This window comes from Vidua chalybeata, chromosome 30 (genome assembly GCF_026979565.1).
Source record: "Vidua chalybeata isolate OUT-0048 chromosome 30, bVidCha1 merged haplotype, whole genome shotgun sequence".
NCBI classification, from domain to species: Eukaryota; Metazoa; Chordata; class Aves; order Passeriformes; family Viduidae; genus Vidua; species Vidua chalybeata.
Window position 1 is genome coordinate 2,329,082 of NC_071559.1, and position 15,590 is coordinate 2,344,671.

Below are 15,590 nucleotides of genomic sequence, written 5' to 3' on the forward strand. Positions count from 1 at the left end.
ACCCCGGCCCCGCTGTCCTGTCCCGTGACCGTTCCCGCTGTCCTGGCCCGGGATCCCTCCCCGCTGTCCTGTCCCGTGACCATTCCCGCTGTCCTGGCCCGGGACCCCGGCCCCGCTGTCCTGTCGCGTGACCATTCCCGCTGTCCTGGCCCGGGACCCCGGCCCCGCTGTCCTGTCCCGTGACCGTTCCCGCTGTCCTGGCCCGGGATCCCTCCCCGGTCCCGCCGCCCCCACGTGTCGCGTTCCCGCCGCACCGCCTCCACGTGACCCTAGGAGGGCGTGGTCGCTCCCTGCGTGAGTGACTGCCAGATCAGCCAATCACACACGGGAGCGCCCCCGTGCTGGCCGTTGATTGGCGGGCGGGCGGGCCAGTGAGGAGGCGGGGCGGGCGCACGGCGCGGCAGCGCGGAGGCCGCGGCGGCAGAGAGGTAAGATGGCGGCGCCGCCTCCTGCTCACAATGGGGCCCGGTGTGCCCCTCAGCGCGGCCCCCGACTTCTTCTCCAGGGCTCCTCCGTCCAGCACCGTCCCGGGGGCTGGCCTCCTCTCACTCTCCGCTCCGGCAGCGCTGCCTGGCCGCCCCTCTGGGGTGCCCCTCACGCCCGCCGCCCGCGGACAAAATGGCGGCTCCTGGGCGGCAGGAGCGCGCATGCGCGGGAGCGCGGCGGCAGAGCACGTGCGCGGGTGGGAGAGCGCCGGGACGGACACCGGGAGAGAGGCTGGGATGGACCGGGATATACCGGGAGAGAGGCTGGGATGGACCGGGACGGGCACCGGGAGAGAGGCTGGGATGGACCGGGACGGGCACCGGGAGAGAGGCTGGGATGGACCGGGATATACCGGGACAGAGACTGGATGGACCGGGACGGGCACCGGGAGAGAGACTGGGATGGACCGGGATATACCGGGAGAGAGGCTGGGATGGACCGGGACGGGCACCGGGAGAGAGGCTGGGATGGACCGGGATATACCGGGAGAGAGACTGGGATGGACCGGGACGGGCACCGGGAGAGAGGCTGGGATGGACCGGGATATACCGGGACAGAGACTGGATGGACCGGGACGGGCACCGGGAGAGAGGCTGGGATGGACCGGGATATACCGGGAGAGAGACTGGGATGGACCGGGATATACCGGGAGAGAGGCTGGGATGGACCGGGACGGGCACCGGGAGAGAGGCTGGGATGGACCGGGATATACCGGGACAGAGACTGGATGGACCGGGACGGGCACCGGGAGAGAGGCTGGGATGGACCGGGATATACCGGGAGAGAGACTGGGATGGACCGGGATATACCGGGAGAGAGACTGGGATGGACCGGGACGGGCACCGGGAGAGAGGCTGGGATGGACCGGGACGGGCACCGGGAGAGAGGCTGGGATGGACCGGGATATACCGGGAGAGAGACTGGGATGGACCGGGATATACCGGGATAGAGGCGTGGATAGCTCAGGATGGGCACCGGGAGAGAGGCTTGGATGGACCGGGAGAGAGACGGGGATGGACCGGGATATACCGGGACAGAGACGGGGATAGATCAGGATGGGCACCGGGATAAACCCGGGGATAGACCGGGATACACACTGGGGGTACCGGTATGGAGGCGGGACTAGAGCGGGATGAGCAGCAGAAAAGGCCGGGGACAGTTCGTGCTTGAGGCTGGATGGGCAGCGGGGATGCACCGGAGCGGAGGCGTGCATGGACACAGCTAGCAGGGCGAGTCACCGGGATACATCGGGATAGAGGCAGCGATGGGCACTGGGAGCACCGAGGAGATGCCCTGTGAGAAGAGGATCCCCCGCGGATTCCTGCAGGGCTAAAAGTTCCCTCGAGCATTATTTGGAATTACCTCCATAGGAGCAGCCTCATCTTCTGCTGAAGGCGTCAGATTTCGATTCAGATTCTCTCCCGCTGCTACTTTTCATTGTATCGGCGTTTTGTTCCACTCCTTTTCCTTGCTCTGCATCCCTCCTGCAGCGTCGGCATGAACAGGATCCGGATTCACGTGCTGCCGACGAGCCGAGGCCGCCTGACCCCGGTGCCGCGGCCGCAGGAGCCCCTGGCCTGCGCCTTCGCCCCCCGGCCCTGCTCCCAGCCCCGCCTGGAAGGGCAGGAATTCTGCATCAAGCACATCCTCGAGGACAGGAATGCTCCCTTCAAACAGTGCAGCTACGTGTCCACGAAGAACGGGAAGCGTTGTCCCAATGCTGCTCCCAAACCCGAGAAGAAGGATGGGTGAGTGGCTCTTCCTCCTGGTTTTCCAGTTCCAAACTCTATGGGACTAAAATAGGCAGGGGGAGGTTTTTCTCTTTGTCTTCCCTTTTGAAGGAATGGCTGGAGCTGTGTCAGGGGAGATTTACACTGGATTTTGGGGAAAGGTTCTTCCCCAGTTGAGCACTTGAGCAGCTCCTCAGGACATTGGTCACATTCACAGCCCTGACAGAGCCCAGGGAGTGTTTGGATAATGCACCCAGGAGCATGGTGGGATTTTGGGATGTCCTGTTTAAGGCCAGGAGTTGGACTTGGTGATCCTTGTGGGTCCCTTTCAGGATATTCCATGATTCTTCTCTTTCAGCTGCTGCATTTGGGTAACCTCTGAGGAGCAGCTCCCTTTTCCCAAAATGTTTTTTAGCTGGAGAAAGACTCCGTGGAGTTATCTGGGGACTGTGGGCTGCGCCCTGGCCCAGCAGAAGGTGGCTGCAGTGCTCCAGGCCCTGCACTGGATCTGTGTGTGCAGTCCCTCCCTCATCCCAGCACATCCCGTGCCTGTGCCAGATAATCCCCAGAGCAGCCACTCAGATCCCTCTGGAGCTTTGGCCTGGTTGTGCTGCTGCTTCCCTTAGGCCTTTAAAATGCTCGAGTGCTGGGGATGGAAGGGGTGGAACAGTTATGGATGACAGAGCACAGATTCCTCACGGGAGTGTTGCTTCCAGGATTTACTGGGACGTGGACAGTTGTTGTCCCCACCCTGATCCCTGTGCCATCAAGTGTGGGGAAGGCAGAGTCCAGTGAGAACGTTTGGAAGCAGAAGAGCTCAAAAACTCACCCACCTCACTGGCTTTAACTGAAAGCTCTTTTTGCTCCCTGCTGCTGGTGCCAGAGATGACATTCCCTCCGTGGTGGGTGGGCTCTCAGCATAAGAAAACTGCCCAACAGATGGCAAATAGAATATATGCTTATTTTACAAGCCAGGACACCAGGCTGGACCTGCAGCCAGCTCCCTGCGAGAGATTCCAGGTGCCAGGGCTCGTTCCCTGCCCTTCTGCCCTGCTCAGGTGAAACCCTGCATCCAGAGCTGTTTTCCCTGCCCCCAGCTCAGGAAAAACATGGAACATTTGGAGTGAGTCCAGAGAGGCACTGACATGAGCAGAGGGATGGAGCAGCTCTCATAGAAGGAAAGGCTGAGAGAGAATTGGGATTGTTCTGGAGGAGAGAAGCTCAGAGGTGACCTAACTGTGACCTTAAAGTGCCTGAAGGAGCTGCAGGAATGATGGAGAGACTTATTTACAAGGGGTGGAGTGCCAGGACAAGAGGGCATGGCTTCCCACTGCCAGAGGGTGGGGTTAGGTGGGATATTTGGAACAAATTTCTCCCTGTCAGGCTGGGGAGGCCCTGGAATGGATTTCCCAGAGAAGCCCCTGACTCCCTGGCAGTGTCCAAGGCCAGGCTGGACGGGGCTTGGAGCCACCTGGGATAGTGGAAGGTGTCCCTGCCCATGGCAGGGGTGGGACTGGATGATCTTTACATTCCCTCCCAATCCAAAGCATCCTGGGATTGTGAAAATGCAGGAATGTGGAAGGTTAGGGAGCTATTCCAGGGTTGGTGGCTGCTCCTCTGGAATGGCTGTACTCATTTAAATGCCTTTGGGGGCCTCTTAAAAAGAGGATTTCCCCTGCACACCCCCATTTTGTCTGGCATGAGGAAAGCATGAAGATTTTAATCCCCGGCTCATTGTGGCATCGTGCATTTAAAGCAACACCGTTCAAAGGCTCAGGGATGCGTTGAGGCAAAACCAAAGCAGCAGGATCCACGGGAGCTGCTGCTGTGAGCGAGGTGCCCTCGGTGTCTGGGTGCTCCCGAGGCTGCTGAGCTCTGCTGCTGGAGGCAGAGCTCGGCTGTGCTTTGGAGTTTGGTGATGGAGGAGGGATCCCAGCAGCAGGAGGCGGGAGAGCAAGCGGGGTCAGGCTGGGGAGGGGGAGCTCAGATCAGCCTTTAGGTTCTTCCTACGCCGGTTGCTGCGCGCTGCTGAGCCCGTGCTCTGTCCCGCAGCACCTCGTTCTGCGCGGAGCACGCCCGACGCAACGCGCTGGCGCTCCAGGCTCAGGTGAAGAAATCCAACCCCGGGCCCGTGGGCGAGACCCTCCTGTGCCAGCTGAGCTCCTACGCCCGGGCAGAGCTGGGCTCGCAGAGCGCCGAGAGCAGCCGCAGCGAGGCCAGCCGCATCCTGGGTGAGCACTGCCCCCCGTGCCTGTGGGTTTTGGCCTCTGTGCTTTTCAGATCCTCTGCTGCGTTAGTGCATAGCTCGAAACTCCATATAAAGTGTTAGCTACTGTCTTTGTGTTTTGGTCAGGCAAAGCAATTCCTCTAGGCCTGAAAGTCAAGGACACCCGACAGCCTCAGGCCCTGAAAAATATAAAAAAAAGCGAATTGAGGGGGTGCAAACTGGGGGAATATGACTTCATTACCTGAAGGCAATTGGAGGGTTAACCCCTGATATATAAATGGACCAAACTTACATCTGTCTGAAAAACTCCTGACCATCATCCATCTTGGGTGTAGCCTCTGGGAGGCTTTTGACTGCCCAAATTGTATCTGTTGAAGGCCTTTAATAAATACCCACTTTATTATCTTAAGCTTGTCTAGCCTCTGTTCTAGGCAGCCACTCCAAGGAATCAAACCCAAAGGCTGTGCCAGGCTGCTCTGTTCCTGTGGGGGAAAGCCAACAACATCCCTTCTTCAGTCCAGTGGGAAAAAGACCCTGTGGTCTGGGAGGAAAAGCTGGGGTTTTGTAAAGCCTGGTGTGTCTCACGCTGCCATACCCAGACCCTGCAGGTTTAGCATGGAAATAATACCACTGGAATTCTGTGGTTCCTGGGAGGGCTGAAGCATCATTCCCCGTGTGTTCTGGCTGCTCCAAGCTGGGAGGTTTCCTGTTGTTTCCTCCTCCACGTCCCTCACTCAGAGTTTTGGGGTGGAGAGTTCCCTCTTGGCATGAGGCAGAGCCTGCTCAGGTCCATGGGGGCTGAGCTCCAGGGTGTCCCTGGCCATCGTGGGATGTGGGACAGTGTCCTGTGACTCTGGTGCTGTGTCTTGCAGAGGAGGACAGCTGGAGTGACTGCGAGCAGGACCCTGTCACCGTGGAGCAGACGTGGCGTGGGGACCCTGACAGTGAAGCTGACAGCATCGACAGCGACCAGGAGGATCCCCTCAAGTAGGTTGGGGGAGTAGTTAAATTTCCATTTTTGGGGGGCTCAGCCTGGAAAAAAGGCTCAGGGGGGGACATTCTGGTTCTCCACAACTCCCAGGTGGGGCCTGGCTCTGCTCCCATGAAAAGGGACAGGACAAGGGGAAACGGCCTCAGTCTGTGCCAGGTGAGGTTCAGGTTGGACATCAGGAGGAATTCCTTCATGGAAGGACTTGACAGGCATTGGAACTGCCCAGGAAGATGCTGGAGTCCCCATCTCTGGAGGTGTCCAAGGAATGACTAGATGTGGCAGTCAGGGCTCTGGTGGGGAGCAGTGACAGGTTGGACTCAATCCTGGAGAGCTTTTCCAGCCTCTGGGACTCTGGGGTTCTGTGGTGGCTGCTGCCTGCTGCACACATGTTCCATGTTCTGGGCTCAGTGTGGCTCCAGGGGACAGTGGTTGTGTCAAAAACGTGACTGTATCAATGGTTTTTTGTGGATTTGTGCCTACGTGGTTTGTTGGCTGTGGATTCACTCAGGTCCTGGAGCTGGTGGTTTCTGGCAAGCACTTGCTGCTCATCCTCTTCCAGAGTGGAGTGGATCTCTCAGCAGCTTCTCTGGGTGATCCTGACTCTTAAAAAAAAAAAAAAAAAAGCCTGAAATTGAGTATTTCAGCTCATCACTTGTTGATGGTGTAACCCAGAGTGTTCAAAATAACATCAGTGTTGTTTGGGGGGGGGACAGCCCAGAGGGACCCCCACAGAATAATAATCCTGAGAGAACCACACAATCCTTTGGGAGATCAACCCTGAGGCACCCCCAAACCCTTTGGAAGAATAATCCTGAGAGAATTCCCCCCAACCTTTGGGGGGCTCAGCCTTGAGAGACCCTCACACCCTTTTGGAGAACAGTCCTGAGGGACCCCCACACCTTTTGAAGCTTCATCCATGAGGGACCCCTGAGACTCTTCAGCAGAAAAAAAAACCCATGGGATCCCCAGACCCTTCGGGGATCAGCCCCGAGGGGCCCCCACAGCCTTTGGGGGGGAACAGTCTCCAGGGACCCTCCCAAACAGGCCCTGTTCCCTGGGTTTTCCAGGCACGCTGGCGTGTACACGGCCGAGGAGGTGGCTCTGATCATGAGGGAGAAGCTGATCCGCCTCCAGTCCCTCTACATCGACCAGTTCAAGCGGCTCCAGCACCTGCTGAAGGAGAAGAAGCGCCGGTTCCTGCACAGCAGGAAGGGAGAGCACGAGGCCATCGGTGAGCCCAGACCTCCTGCCTGAGGGCATGCACAGAAATCTGCTAAAAAGGGGGGTTTGGGGCCTTTCTAGAGGCAGATTTCAGAGCAGGGTAAGGGGAGGTGTTTCACTGAGGGGCTGGAGCATGTCTGGAGATGGGGAAGGGTCTGGAGAACTGAGGGAGCTGGAGAGGGGCTGAGCCTGGAGAAAAGGGAGCTCAGGTGGGACCATCTCACTCTCGGTAACTCCCTGGCAGGAGGGTGCAGCCTGGTGGGGATCAGAATTTGCTCCCATGGAACAGTGAGACAAGAGGAAATGGCCTCAAACTGTGCCAGGGAGGTTTGGGGTGGGCATCAGGTGGATTTCTGTATGGGAAAGGTGGTCAGGTGTTGGAACTGCCCACGGAGATGGTGGAGTTCCTGTCCCCAGAGGTGTTCAGGGAACAACTGGACATTGCACTCAGTGCCCTGGTCTGGTTGGCAAGGTAGGGATCAGTCAGAGGTTGGACTCTGATCCTGGAGAGCTCTTCCAGCCTGAGTGATTCCATGATTCTGTGCTGGTCCTGTGCCCAGAGATCCCTATCACAGTTCCAAAGCTTTTGCATTTCTTTGCTCTTCAGAGCTTGCAGCGTTGGCAGGAAATGAGCTATAATGTTAATTCTGAGACAAAAGTGCTTATTTTGTACTGGGATTTCCTGTTTTTTCCTTTTACGAACAAAAAATACTCGTCTGTAAGGCCCTTGGTGTGTGGACAGGAGTTGGTTCCAGTAACACCAGTGCTGCTGTACTGGCATATTCCTCTTTAGCAGGGATGCAGCTTTCCCTCTGCCTCTGCAGACATTCTCTCTGTGCAGAGTCTGCTCTTGGAAGCAGGAATTCCCAGTTCAACAGAGGCAAAACCGAGTTGTGTAACTGATCCCAAGCATTGCAGAGCAAAGGACTCTTTTTTCCAGCATCATCCTTTAATAGCTCATCCTGGAAAACGCCATAATTCAGCTCAGGCTCAAGTAAAAATAACCAGGAGTTTGGTACATACCAATTTTGCAGAACTCTTTTTAGCAAACGAGTCAGAGAAAAGCAGATCCTGAGCGTTGCCCTGTAATTACACCAGGAATGCTGGCGGGAAGCTTCCAGAACTCGCACAGGAGTGACCTGGAATTTGACAAGTTTCTATTCTGCTGCTGAAATCACAATGGACGGGAGCGGCCGCATTATTTTTAAAGGAGATTTTAAAAATACTCTGTGGGCCCAAGCGTTCCTGGCGCGTGCGGAGAGGTCAGGATAAATTTTGGGATGGACCCCGCGACGCCAGGCGTCACCCAGAGCTGCGCTTCTGCTGCTCCTGTGGATGCAGCCCTCACGGCTGACCTGCCAAAAAAACAGGTGGGTGGAGATGCCTGACTCTTCCTTTATTCCTGCAGGGAGCAGCCTCCTGACAGGGCCAGAGGGGCTGATGGCCAAGGAGAGGGAGAATCTGAAGCGGCTCAAGTGCCTCCGGCGCTACCGGCAGCGCTACGGGGTGGAGGCTCTGCTGCACCGGCAGCTCCGGGAGCGCAGGGTCCTGGCCACCGACGGCGCGGCCCAGCAGGTCCGTGGGGACACCCTGGATGGCTCTCTCCTCTCGTGTCTTTCTGGGAGTGACCCCAGGCCCTGGCAGGATGCCCCATGTAGCACCCTTCCTGCAAGGCTGCCACCCTCCTGGGTTTGGAGAAGCTCCTGGGTTTGTTGAGGTTTGTGGGGAGCTTCTGGATCTGTGGTGGCTCCTGTGACTGCAAGAGCTGTCGGGTCTGGGGGAGCTCTTGGTGTCCACACCGTAAATGCTGCGGTTAGTTTTGGGCTCTTTGCAGCAACAAAGACACTGAGGGTCAAGTCCAGAGAAGGAAATGGAGCTGGGAAAGGGACTGGAGCACAAGAAGAGTCTGGAAAATTCCTGAGGAGATGAAGGAAGTGGGGGGGCTCATCCTGGAGAAAAGAGGGCTCGGGGTATTTGGAGGCTTGGGGATTTTTAGGAGCTCATGGGTTGTGGGAGCTCATGGGTTTGTCATGGCTCTCAGGTTTTTGGGAGCTCTTGGGTCTGAGTGAGTCCATTCCAGTGCCTAAAAGAGGCTCAGTAAAAAAAGGGAGAGGGAGTTGTAAATAGACAGGCAGTGACAGGACAAGAGGGAATGGTTTTAAACTTAAGAGATGAGAGGTGCGGGTGGATATTGGAACAAATTCCTCCCTGTGAGGGTGGGGAGGCCCTGGCACAGGAGTGCCCAGAGAAACTGGGGCTGCCCCATCCCTGGAAGTGCCCAAGGCCAGGTCAGATGTGGCTTAGAGCACCGTGGGACAGTGGAAGGTGTCCTTGCCCGTGGGAAGAGGAGCTTAAGGAGCCTCAAGGTCTCTCCCAACCCAAACCATTCCATGATTTCAGGCTCACACCACCCGCTCCAGCCAGCGCTGCTTGGCCTTTGTCGATGATGTCCGCTGCTCCAACCCGTCCCTGCCGATGACCCGGCACTGCCTCACACGTATCCTTTCATCCCACACTCTTCCTGAGTGTTGGCCAGCAGTTTGCCCCGTGGCTGGTTGCCCCTTTCTCCCTCCCTGGCCCTGAATCAAGGCCCTCGGTTTGCTGTAGCCGTTGGTTTCAAGCAGGAGCCCAGAGGAAATGTCTCCCTGTCTGTTGGTGCTCCCATCCCGTGGAACAGCCAATTCGTATGGGAGCAACAAAGGGCTGGGCTGCTCCCAGGGTGCTCCTGTCGTGGCCTCCTGGCTCCAGAGCATCCAAACAGGCTGGGCATTTCACTTGGAAGCAGAGAACCCAGGCAGGCCTGAGCTGTGAGGGATGTGCATGGATCCCCTCCAGGGATGGGGATTCCACCACCTCCTTGAGCAGCCCTTCCAGTGTCTGACCACCCTTTCCGTGGAAGAAATTCCTCCTGATGAATTCAGAAATTCCTGAACCTGCCCTGACAAAGCTTGAGGCTCTTCCCTCTTGTCCTGTCCCTTGTTCCTTGGGAACAGAGCCTGTCCCCACAGAGCATGACCTTGATTTTTGGGAGGATCTGGCGGGGTAGTTCCAACCTGTTTGGAGCTGCTGTGGCCCAGTTCAGTCTCTATGACCCTTTAAAAGGTTCTTGTGTGTGTGTGAGCAGCCTTGAGCTGTTCCACTTCCCAAACTGGCCTCAGCTATTGGAGAGCCAGCACTGAAAGTTCCACTGGGATCCCCCAGCTCAGGGATGACCCCCAGTATGGGATCAAGGATTCCCCAACTCGGGGATGACCCCCAGTATGGGATCAAGGATTCCCCAGCTCAGGGATGACCCCCAGTCCATGACCTCAGCATTGCATCTGCTCCATCCACTCTTCTGGGAGGGGGTGGATGTGTCCATGTTTGGATCAGGCTGGAGCTGCAGGAGGGAGCAGTGGGGTGAGTCAGGGCAAGTTCTGGCACTGAGTCCCAGGGCTGGGTGAGGAGGAGCTTCTGCATCTGTGGGAGATCTTGGATTTGTGGGAGGTGCTGGGTTTGTGTGAGCTCTTGGGTTTATCAGAGTTCTGGGTCTGTGGGAACTCCTGAGTTTGTGGGAATTTCTGGATTTGTGGGAGCTCCTGGGTCTGCAGGAGCTTGTGAGTTTTTGGGAGCTCTTGGGTCTTGAGAGGTTTTCAGATTTCTTGGGAGATTCTGGATTTTTGAGAGCCCCTGGGTTTGCTGTCTCCCTGGAGTTGTCAGACTCCCCCAGCCCCGTGCAGGGAGCAGGAGCTGGAAGCTGCCTTTGTTTCTCTCTAACCACCACAGACCTCAAAATAAAGAGAGGAGAAATCCCATAAAACAGCCAGAGAAGCTGCTGTTGGCAGCTGGCGCTCCCGGGAGGGAGGGAAGAGCTGGGTCTGGCGGGAGCTCTCAGCTGACTCTCAGTGACACAAACAAGCTTTTCCTTGGGCAGCCGATAACATCTGATAACATCTGCAGCTTTTCGGGAGGCTCTTGGGCTCTCTTTGCTTCCAGGAGCTGGATTGTTTGTGACAGGGCACTAAAGGGATGGGGGAAGGCTGGGAGGCTCCAGATGGAGCCTGGGATTTTCGTCCTCTTGGCAATCTGTGCTTTTGGCTACCAGTAAAGTCAGTGCTGGAGCTGGGAGTTGCTCCAGGAGATGAAAATCTGCTTTCCCCACCCCCTGTTCCCTCACCACATCTTCTTCCCTTGGGTGTCCCAGGTCCTTCTCTCTTGGGCTGGGCTCTGACACTGCTGCCAGCCCAGATAGTGGCTCCCCACGGCCTGCCAGGAAGTGGATTCCTGAGAAATCCTTGGAGTAGGGAGGAGAGGAGGGAAGGGTGAATCTCAAACCTAGCCAGCTTAAGAAACTGGCTTAAACTTGGTATCTTTTCCCAGTTTTGTGTGGGTTGGGGATTTTTTCCCTCCCTCTCACACTGGTGTGTGTGAGGAAATTGCAGTTGAGGTGATCCTGGTTGGAAGGGAATGGAAGAGGATAAAGAGGGATGGAAGAGGAGGAAAGGTTTGGAAGGAAAGGCTGGAAGAAGTGAATGGGGATTGAGAAAGAGGAAGGGGTGGGAAGAAGAGAAAGAGATTGAAAGAGGAGGAATGGAGTCAGAAGAGGATGGAGTTGAAAGAGGAGGAAGGAGTTGGAAGAGGATGGGATCAGAATAGGGCTTGGAAGAAGAGGATGGATGTGGGAAGAGGAGGAAAGGGTTGGAAGGTGATGGGTTCAGAGCAGGCTGGGTTGTGATCTGTAGCTCTTTTGCCTCTGGATGGCTCTGCAAGTGTGATGCAATTGAAGCAGAGTTTCTGTTTGGGATTAAAGGCAGGAAATCCCATTTACACCTCTGGCAGGAGCAGGTTTTCCACTGGGAAGGAAAATGCAGTGGGAGGATAGAAATACCATAACTAAAGTCCTGGCTGTGGAAAAGGCATTGTGTGTGCTGGGATCTCCCTGCCTGTGGGGCTGGAGCTGATCGTTTTCCATGGATGTCTGCAAACAAAAGTTAATCCTGTGCCTTTGTGACATCCAGCTGAGTATCTGTGAGTGGTTTCCAGGGATCCAGCCACATCTCCCAGCCCCCACGGAGGGGGGGGGGCTGTGGCTGTTGTCCCAGTTTCCCATCATGGAAATTGTGTCACCCACATCCCTGGGCAGTTGGGGTGCAGCTCTAGCCTCTGGATTCCTGATCTGGGAGAAATGGGGGTGGGTTTAACACCGTTTGTGGGGGAATTGGGAGCCTTTCTCGGCGTTTCTCCCTCTGGATGTGTCTCTGGCAATACCTCTGCTGCTTTCCTTGACCTCCTCTTCCAAGATATCTGCCAGGATACAAACCAGACACTGTTCAAGCCGTGCCAGGGCTCGGAGGAAGTTCCCTGCAACAAGCCCGTGCCCGTGAGCCTGTCTGAGGAGCCGTGCTGCCCCCTGCACCTCCGGCTGCCCCCCCAGATGTACGTCCCAGAGCAGGTCCTGGCCGTGCCCCAGGAGCTGGGGGCTGCTCCCACGGATCTGTACCTGAGCGCGGCCGAGCTCCAGCCCACGGAGAGTTTGCCCCTGGAATTCAGCGATGTAAGTGGGAAAGCTGCCCCTCTGCCCAGCTGAGAGCCCACCTGGAATGCTGCATCCAGGTCTGGGATCCTCAGCACAGGAAGAGCTGCTGGAGCGAGGCCACGGAGGACAAGGGCTGGAACAACTCTGGAGCCAGGCTGGGGATGTCCAGCTTGGAGAGGAGAAGGATCCAGGGGCACCTTAGAGCCCCTTGCAGGGACAACGGATGGAGTGCCAGGACAAGGGGGAATGGCTTCCAGTGCCAGAGGCAGGGTTAGATGGGATATTTGGAACAAATCTCTCCCTGTCAGGCTGGGGAGGCCCTGGAATGGATTTCCCAGAGAAGCCCCTGACTCCCTGGCAGTGTCCAAGGCCAGGCTGGACGGGGCTTGGAGCCACCTGGGATAGTGGAAGGTGTCCCTGCCCATGGCAGGGGTGGGACTGGATGATCTTTACATTCCCTCCCAATCCAAAGCATCCTGGGATTGTGAAAATGCAGGAATGTGGAAGGTTAGGGAGCTATTCCAGGGTTGGTGGCTGCTCCTCTGGAATGGCTGTACTCATTTAAATGCCTTTGGGGGCCTCTTAAAAAGAGGATTTCCCCTGCACACCCCCATTTTGTCTGGCATGAGGAAAGCATGAAGATTTTAATCCCCGGATCCTTGTGGCATCATGCATTTAAAGCAACACCGTTCAAAGGCTCAGGGATGCGTTGAGGCAAAACCAAAGCAGCAGGATCCACGGGAGCTGCTGCTGTGAGCGAGGTGCCCTCGGTGTCTGGGTGCTCCCGAGGCTGCTGAGCTCTGCTGCTGGAGGCAGAGCTCGGCTGTGCTTTGGAGTTTGGTGATGGAGGAGGGATCCCAGCAGCAGGAGGCGGGAGAGCAAGCGGGGTCAGGCGGGGAGGGGCTCAGATCAGATCCCAGCCCCTTTCTGTGCAAACAGGAGGGATTTTTTGGGTTAGAAAGGAAAAACAGGACTGTTTTCCCTGATGCTGTCATTTGAGAGGGTTCTGAGCTCCCTCTGGAGCTCTGCAGATTGATGGAAGCTGCCGGGGGGCATCTGTGTTGTGTCTCACGTCGTGCCAGGCTGGGGAAGTGCCACTCGTGAGTCACGGGAATCTCACCCTCGTGTCAAACCCCCTTCAGAGCCAAAACAAACCCCAGCCTCTCCCGAATCCCAGCCTCTCCCCTTGTCAGGGAGGGCAGATGGAGGAGTGCTCAGAGCCTGTCCAGCCCCATCTGTGCTGTCAGGGCAAACAGAGGAGGTGTGACATCCTGGGAGAGGGTGGGGATGTTCCAGGTGTCCTCTGGAATGTGTGTGACATCCTGGAGGGAGCAGGGATTGCTCTGGGGGTCCCCAGGAGTGTGTGTGACATCCTGGAGAAGAGGGATTGCTCTGGGGGTCCCCAGAAGGGTGTGATTGGACCCTGTCAAAGCCATTCCAGGTGCTGGAAGGACACTTTGGGAACAGCCCATCACGCTGGGCTGCCGGTGGTGTGTGCCACACCTTGTCCTCAGCAATGCCAGCTGTGATCATGGCATTCCAAGAGGAGGAGGAGGAGGGGGTTCCTGGGGTGTGTTCTGGCTGCTGGCTGGGGGTCCCCCTGCCATGGTGCCCACTCCTCCTCCTCCTCCCAGCCTTTCTCCTCCCTTTCCTGCTGCTTCAGAGCACTGCAGCCTCCTCAGCCCCCTCCTGACCAGCCGCTCCGCTGTTTCCCCTGCCAGGACCTGGACGTGGTGGGTGATGGGATGCAGTGCCCCCCATCCCCTCTGCTCTTTGACCCTTCCGTGACCCTCGATCCGTCCCTGCGGGACATGGCCGAGGCTCCCATCGACATCCTGGCGCTGGAGGAGCCGGACAGGGGCAGCTCCTCCACCCCGCTCGTCCCTCCGGCCGAGGGGCCAGCGCAGGTACGGCCGGGTGGGACTGATCCCCCCCACCCCGGGATGGGTTTTTCCCAGCAGGAACCCCCCCCCCCCTCTTCCTCCCACCAAGCCCAGGGGCTCCTCTCCCACACAGCAGCTCCAGAGCCTGGGTGTGCCCATGGTCTGGATGGCATTAGGAGCGCCAGGGTGGGCGGGGGTGGCAGCCACAGGCTGGCCCCCGAGGTGGCTCTGTGGGTGGCTCGGTGCCACCCTTGTCCTGGGGATGTCTGGCCAAGGGGTTGCCTGCTGTTGGAACCTCTTAATCGCAGCTGGGGCTTTTTAGGGGAGTTGTTTCCCAGGCCAGGGGTTCTCCTTTCTTCCTTGGAGTCTTTAATTTTCACTGGGATAACCGAAATTTGTTCCTGTCATCCTGTCTGGAGCCTGGGGCGTCTTTGGGGTGTCCCCACAGGGACAGGTGATGTCACCCACTCTCCTGTCGTGGCTCCTGGGGTGAAGGCCAAGTTTTGGGGTGGGGGGTGCCACAGCCCAGGCTCTGACTGAAGACCCCCAGTTTGCTGTAGCTGTTGGTTTCAAGCAGGAGCCCAGAGGAAAATTCTCCCGGTCTGTTGGCGCTCCCATCCTGTGGAATGACCAATTCGTGTGGGAGCGACACTGTCCCAGGCTGTGTCCCAGCACGGCCAACACCCCAGCCCTGCTCCCTGTCGTGTCCCAGCAGAGTCACCTCCCGTTCCAGCCGGGGCCCCGGGAGCAGCAGCAGCCACAGGACACGGCCTCGTCCAGCCCGGCCCGGGGAGCAGCTGCCAACGGGAGCCTGGAGCCGGGGGCTGTGGGCTGAGCCCGGGGGTCCCCACACCTGGGGGACCCTCGCCGTGGGACCTGGGGGGACTGGAGTCCTGCTCCAGCGCCGGGATGAGCTGCAGCTCCGGCTCCTCTGCCGATTCCTGGAGCCACGGGGACCCCTGAGACCCCAGGATGGGGCTCCAGACCCTCCTGTCCTCTGTGGGGGTGGAGTAGCCACGGGAGACTGGGGAGGGAAATCACGGAATTTCTGAGGGGCTCTGCCACACCCTGGGGGGGGGGGGATGTGGCCCCGTGAGGTTTTGGGGGCACAGAGGGTCCGTCCCGCGGGGTCCCCCACAATAAAGTGATGGAGGTGGGTGCTCGGTGTCCCTGTGTCGTGTGGATGAGCCCTGGGATTGGGGGGTGCCCGGGGGGGGCTGGGTGTCCTCCCGGGGAGGGGGGCACCCTGCTGCTGCCAGACCCCCACTCCTCCTGCCGGGGATGCCCTTTTGGGGTCACCCTTTATTTCGGTCTCGGTTGCCGTGGCGGGGGGGACGCACTCGGGGGGGCTCCGTGGGGTGCGGGGGGGGGGGGGCCGGTCCCATCCCGGGGCAGCCGCCATCGTGTGCTCGGTACCGATTCCCGCCGGCAGGAAGGAGGGGCGGGGGTACCGGCTCCGTTTCGGGCGGTTCCGGGGCTCACGGGAAGGGGGGATTCGGGGGGGTGCCCGGGGCGCGGATTGGCGGCGGCGGGGGCG

The 15,590-nt window shown here is 58.3% G+C and overlaps 1 protein-coding gene and 2 non-coding genes across 5 annotated transcripts; all 3 read left to right on the top strand.

Annotated features, from left to right (window-relative positions):
• The first annotated feature begins 375 nt into the window (after window positions 1-375).
• Window positions 376-15,183, top strand: KANSL2 (KAT8 regulatory NSL complex subunit 2). Of its 3 annotated transcripts, none has more exons than XM_053967507.1 (10): window positions 376-428; window positions 1,977-2,234; window positions 4,269-4,447; window positions 5,316-5,430; window positions 6,502-6,665; window positions 8,064-8,230; window positions 9,056-9,152; window positions 11,935-12,188; window positions 13,892-14,077; window positions 14,766-15,183. In XM_053967507.1, the coding sequence occupies exons 2-10, from the start codon at window positions 1,984-1,986 to the stop codon at window positions 14,886-14,888; spliced, it is 1,536 nt and encodes a 511-aa protein (XP_053823482.1). In that variant the 5' UTR covers window positions 376-428; window positions 1,977-1,983; the 3' UTR covers window positions 14,889-15,183. The 3 variants fall into 3 exon arrangements, with proteins under 3 accessions (XP_053823482.1, XP_053823483.1, XP_053823481.1); XM_053967508.1 differs by lacking the exon at window positions 376-428 and adding an exon at window positions 704-1,882; XM_053967506.1 differs by lacking the exon at window positions 376-428 and having other exon boundaries at window positions 14,769-15,177.
• LOC128801674 (small nucleolar RNA SNORA2/SNORA34 family) lies at window positions 9,229-9,356 on the top strand. Its single transcript, XR_008435229.1, has one exon. It is a non-coding gene; the product is annotated as a small nucleolar RNA SNORA2/SNORA34 family (small nucleolar RNA).
• Window positions 14,580-14,707, top strand: LOC128801675 (small nucleolar RNA SNORA2/SNORA34 family). The gene has a single exon (XR_008435230.1). It is a non-coding gene; the product is annotated as a small nucleolar RNA SNORA2/SNORA34 family (small nucleolar RNA).
• Window positions 15,184-15,590: the final 407 nt, after the last annotated feature.

Coding starts and splice junctions, on each gene's coding strand:
- KANSL2 (XM_053967507.1), top strand. CDS start 1,984: ATGAACAGGATCCGGATTCACGTGCTGCCGACGAGCCGAGGCCGCCTG. Junction 4,448..5,315: donor CGAGGCCAGCCGCATCCTGG/GTGAGCACTGCC, acceptor TGTGTCTTGCAG/AGGAGGACAGCTGGAGTGAC. Junction 6,666..8,063: donor GGGAGAGCACGAGGCCATCG/GTGAGCCCAGAC, acceptor TTATTCCTGCAG/GGAGCAGCCTCCTGACAGGG.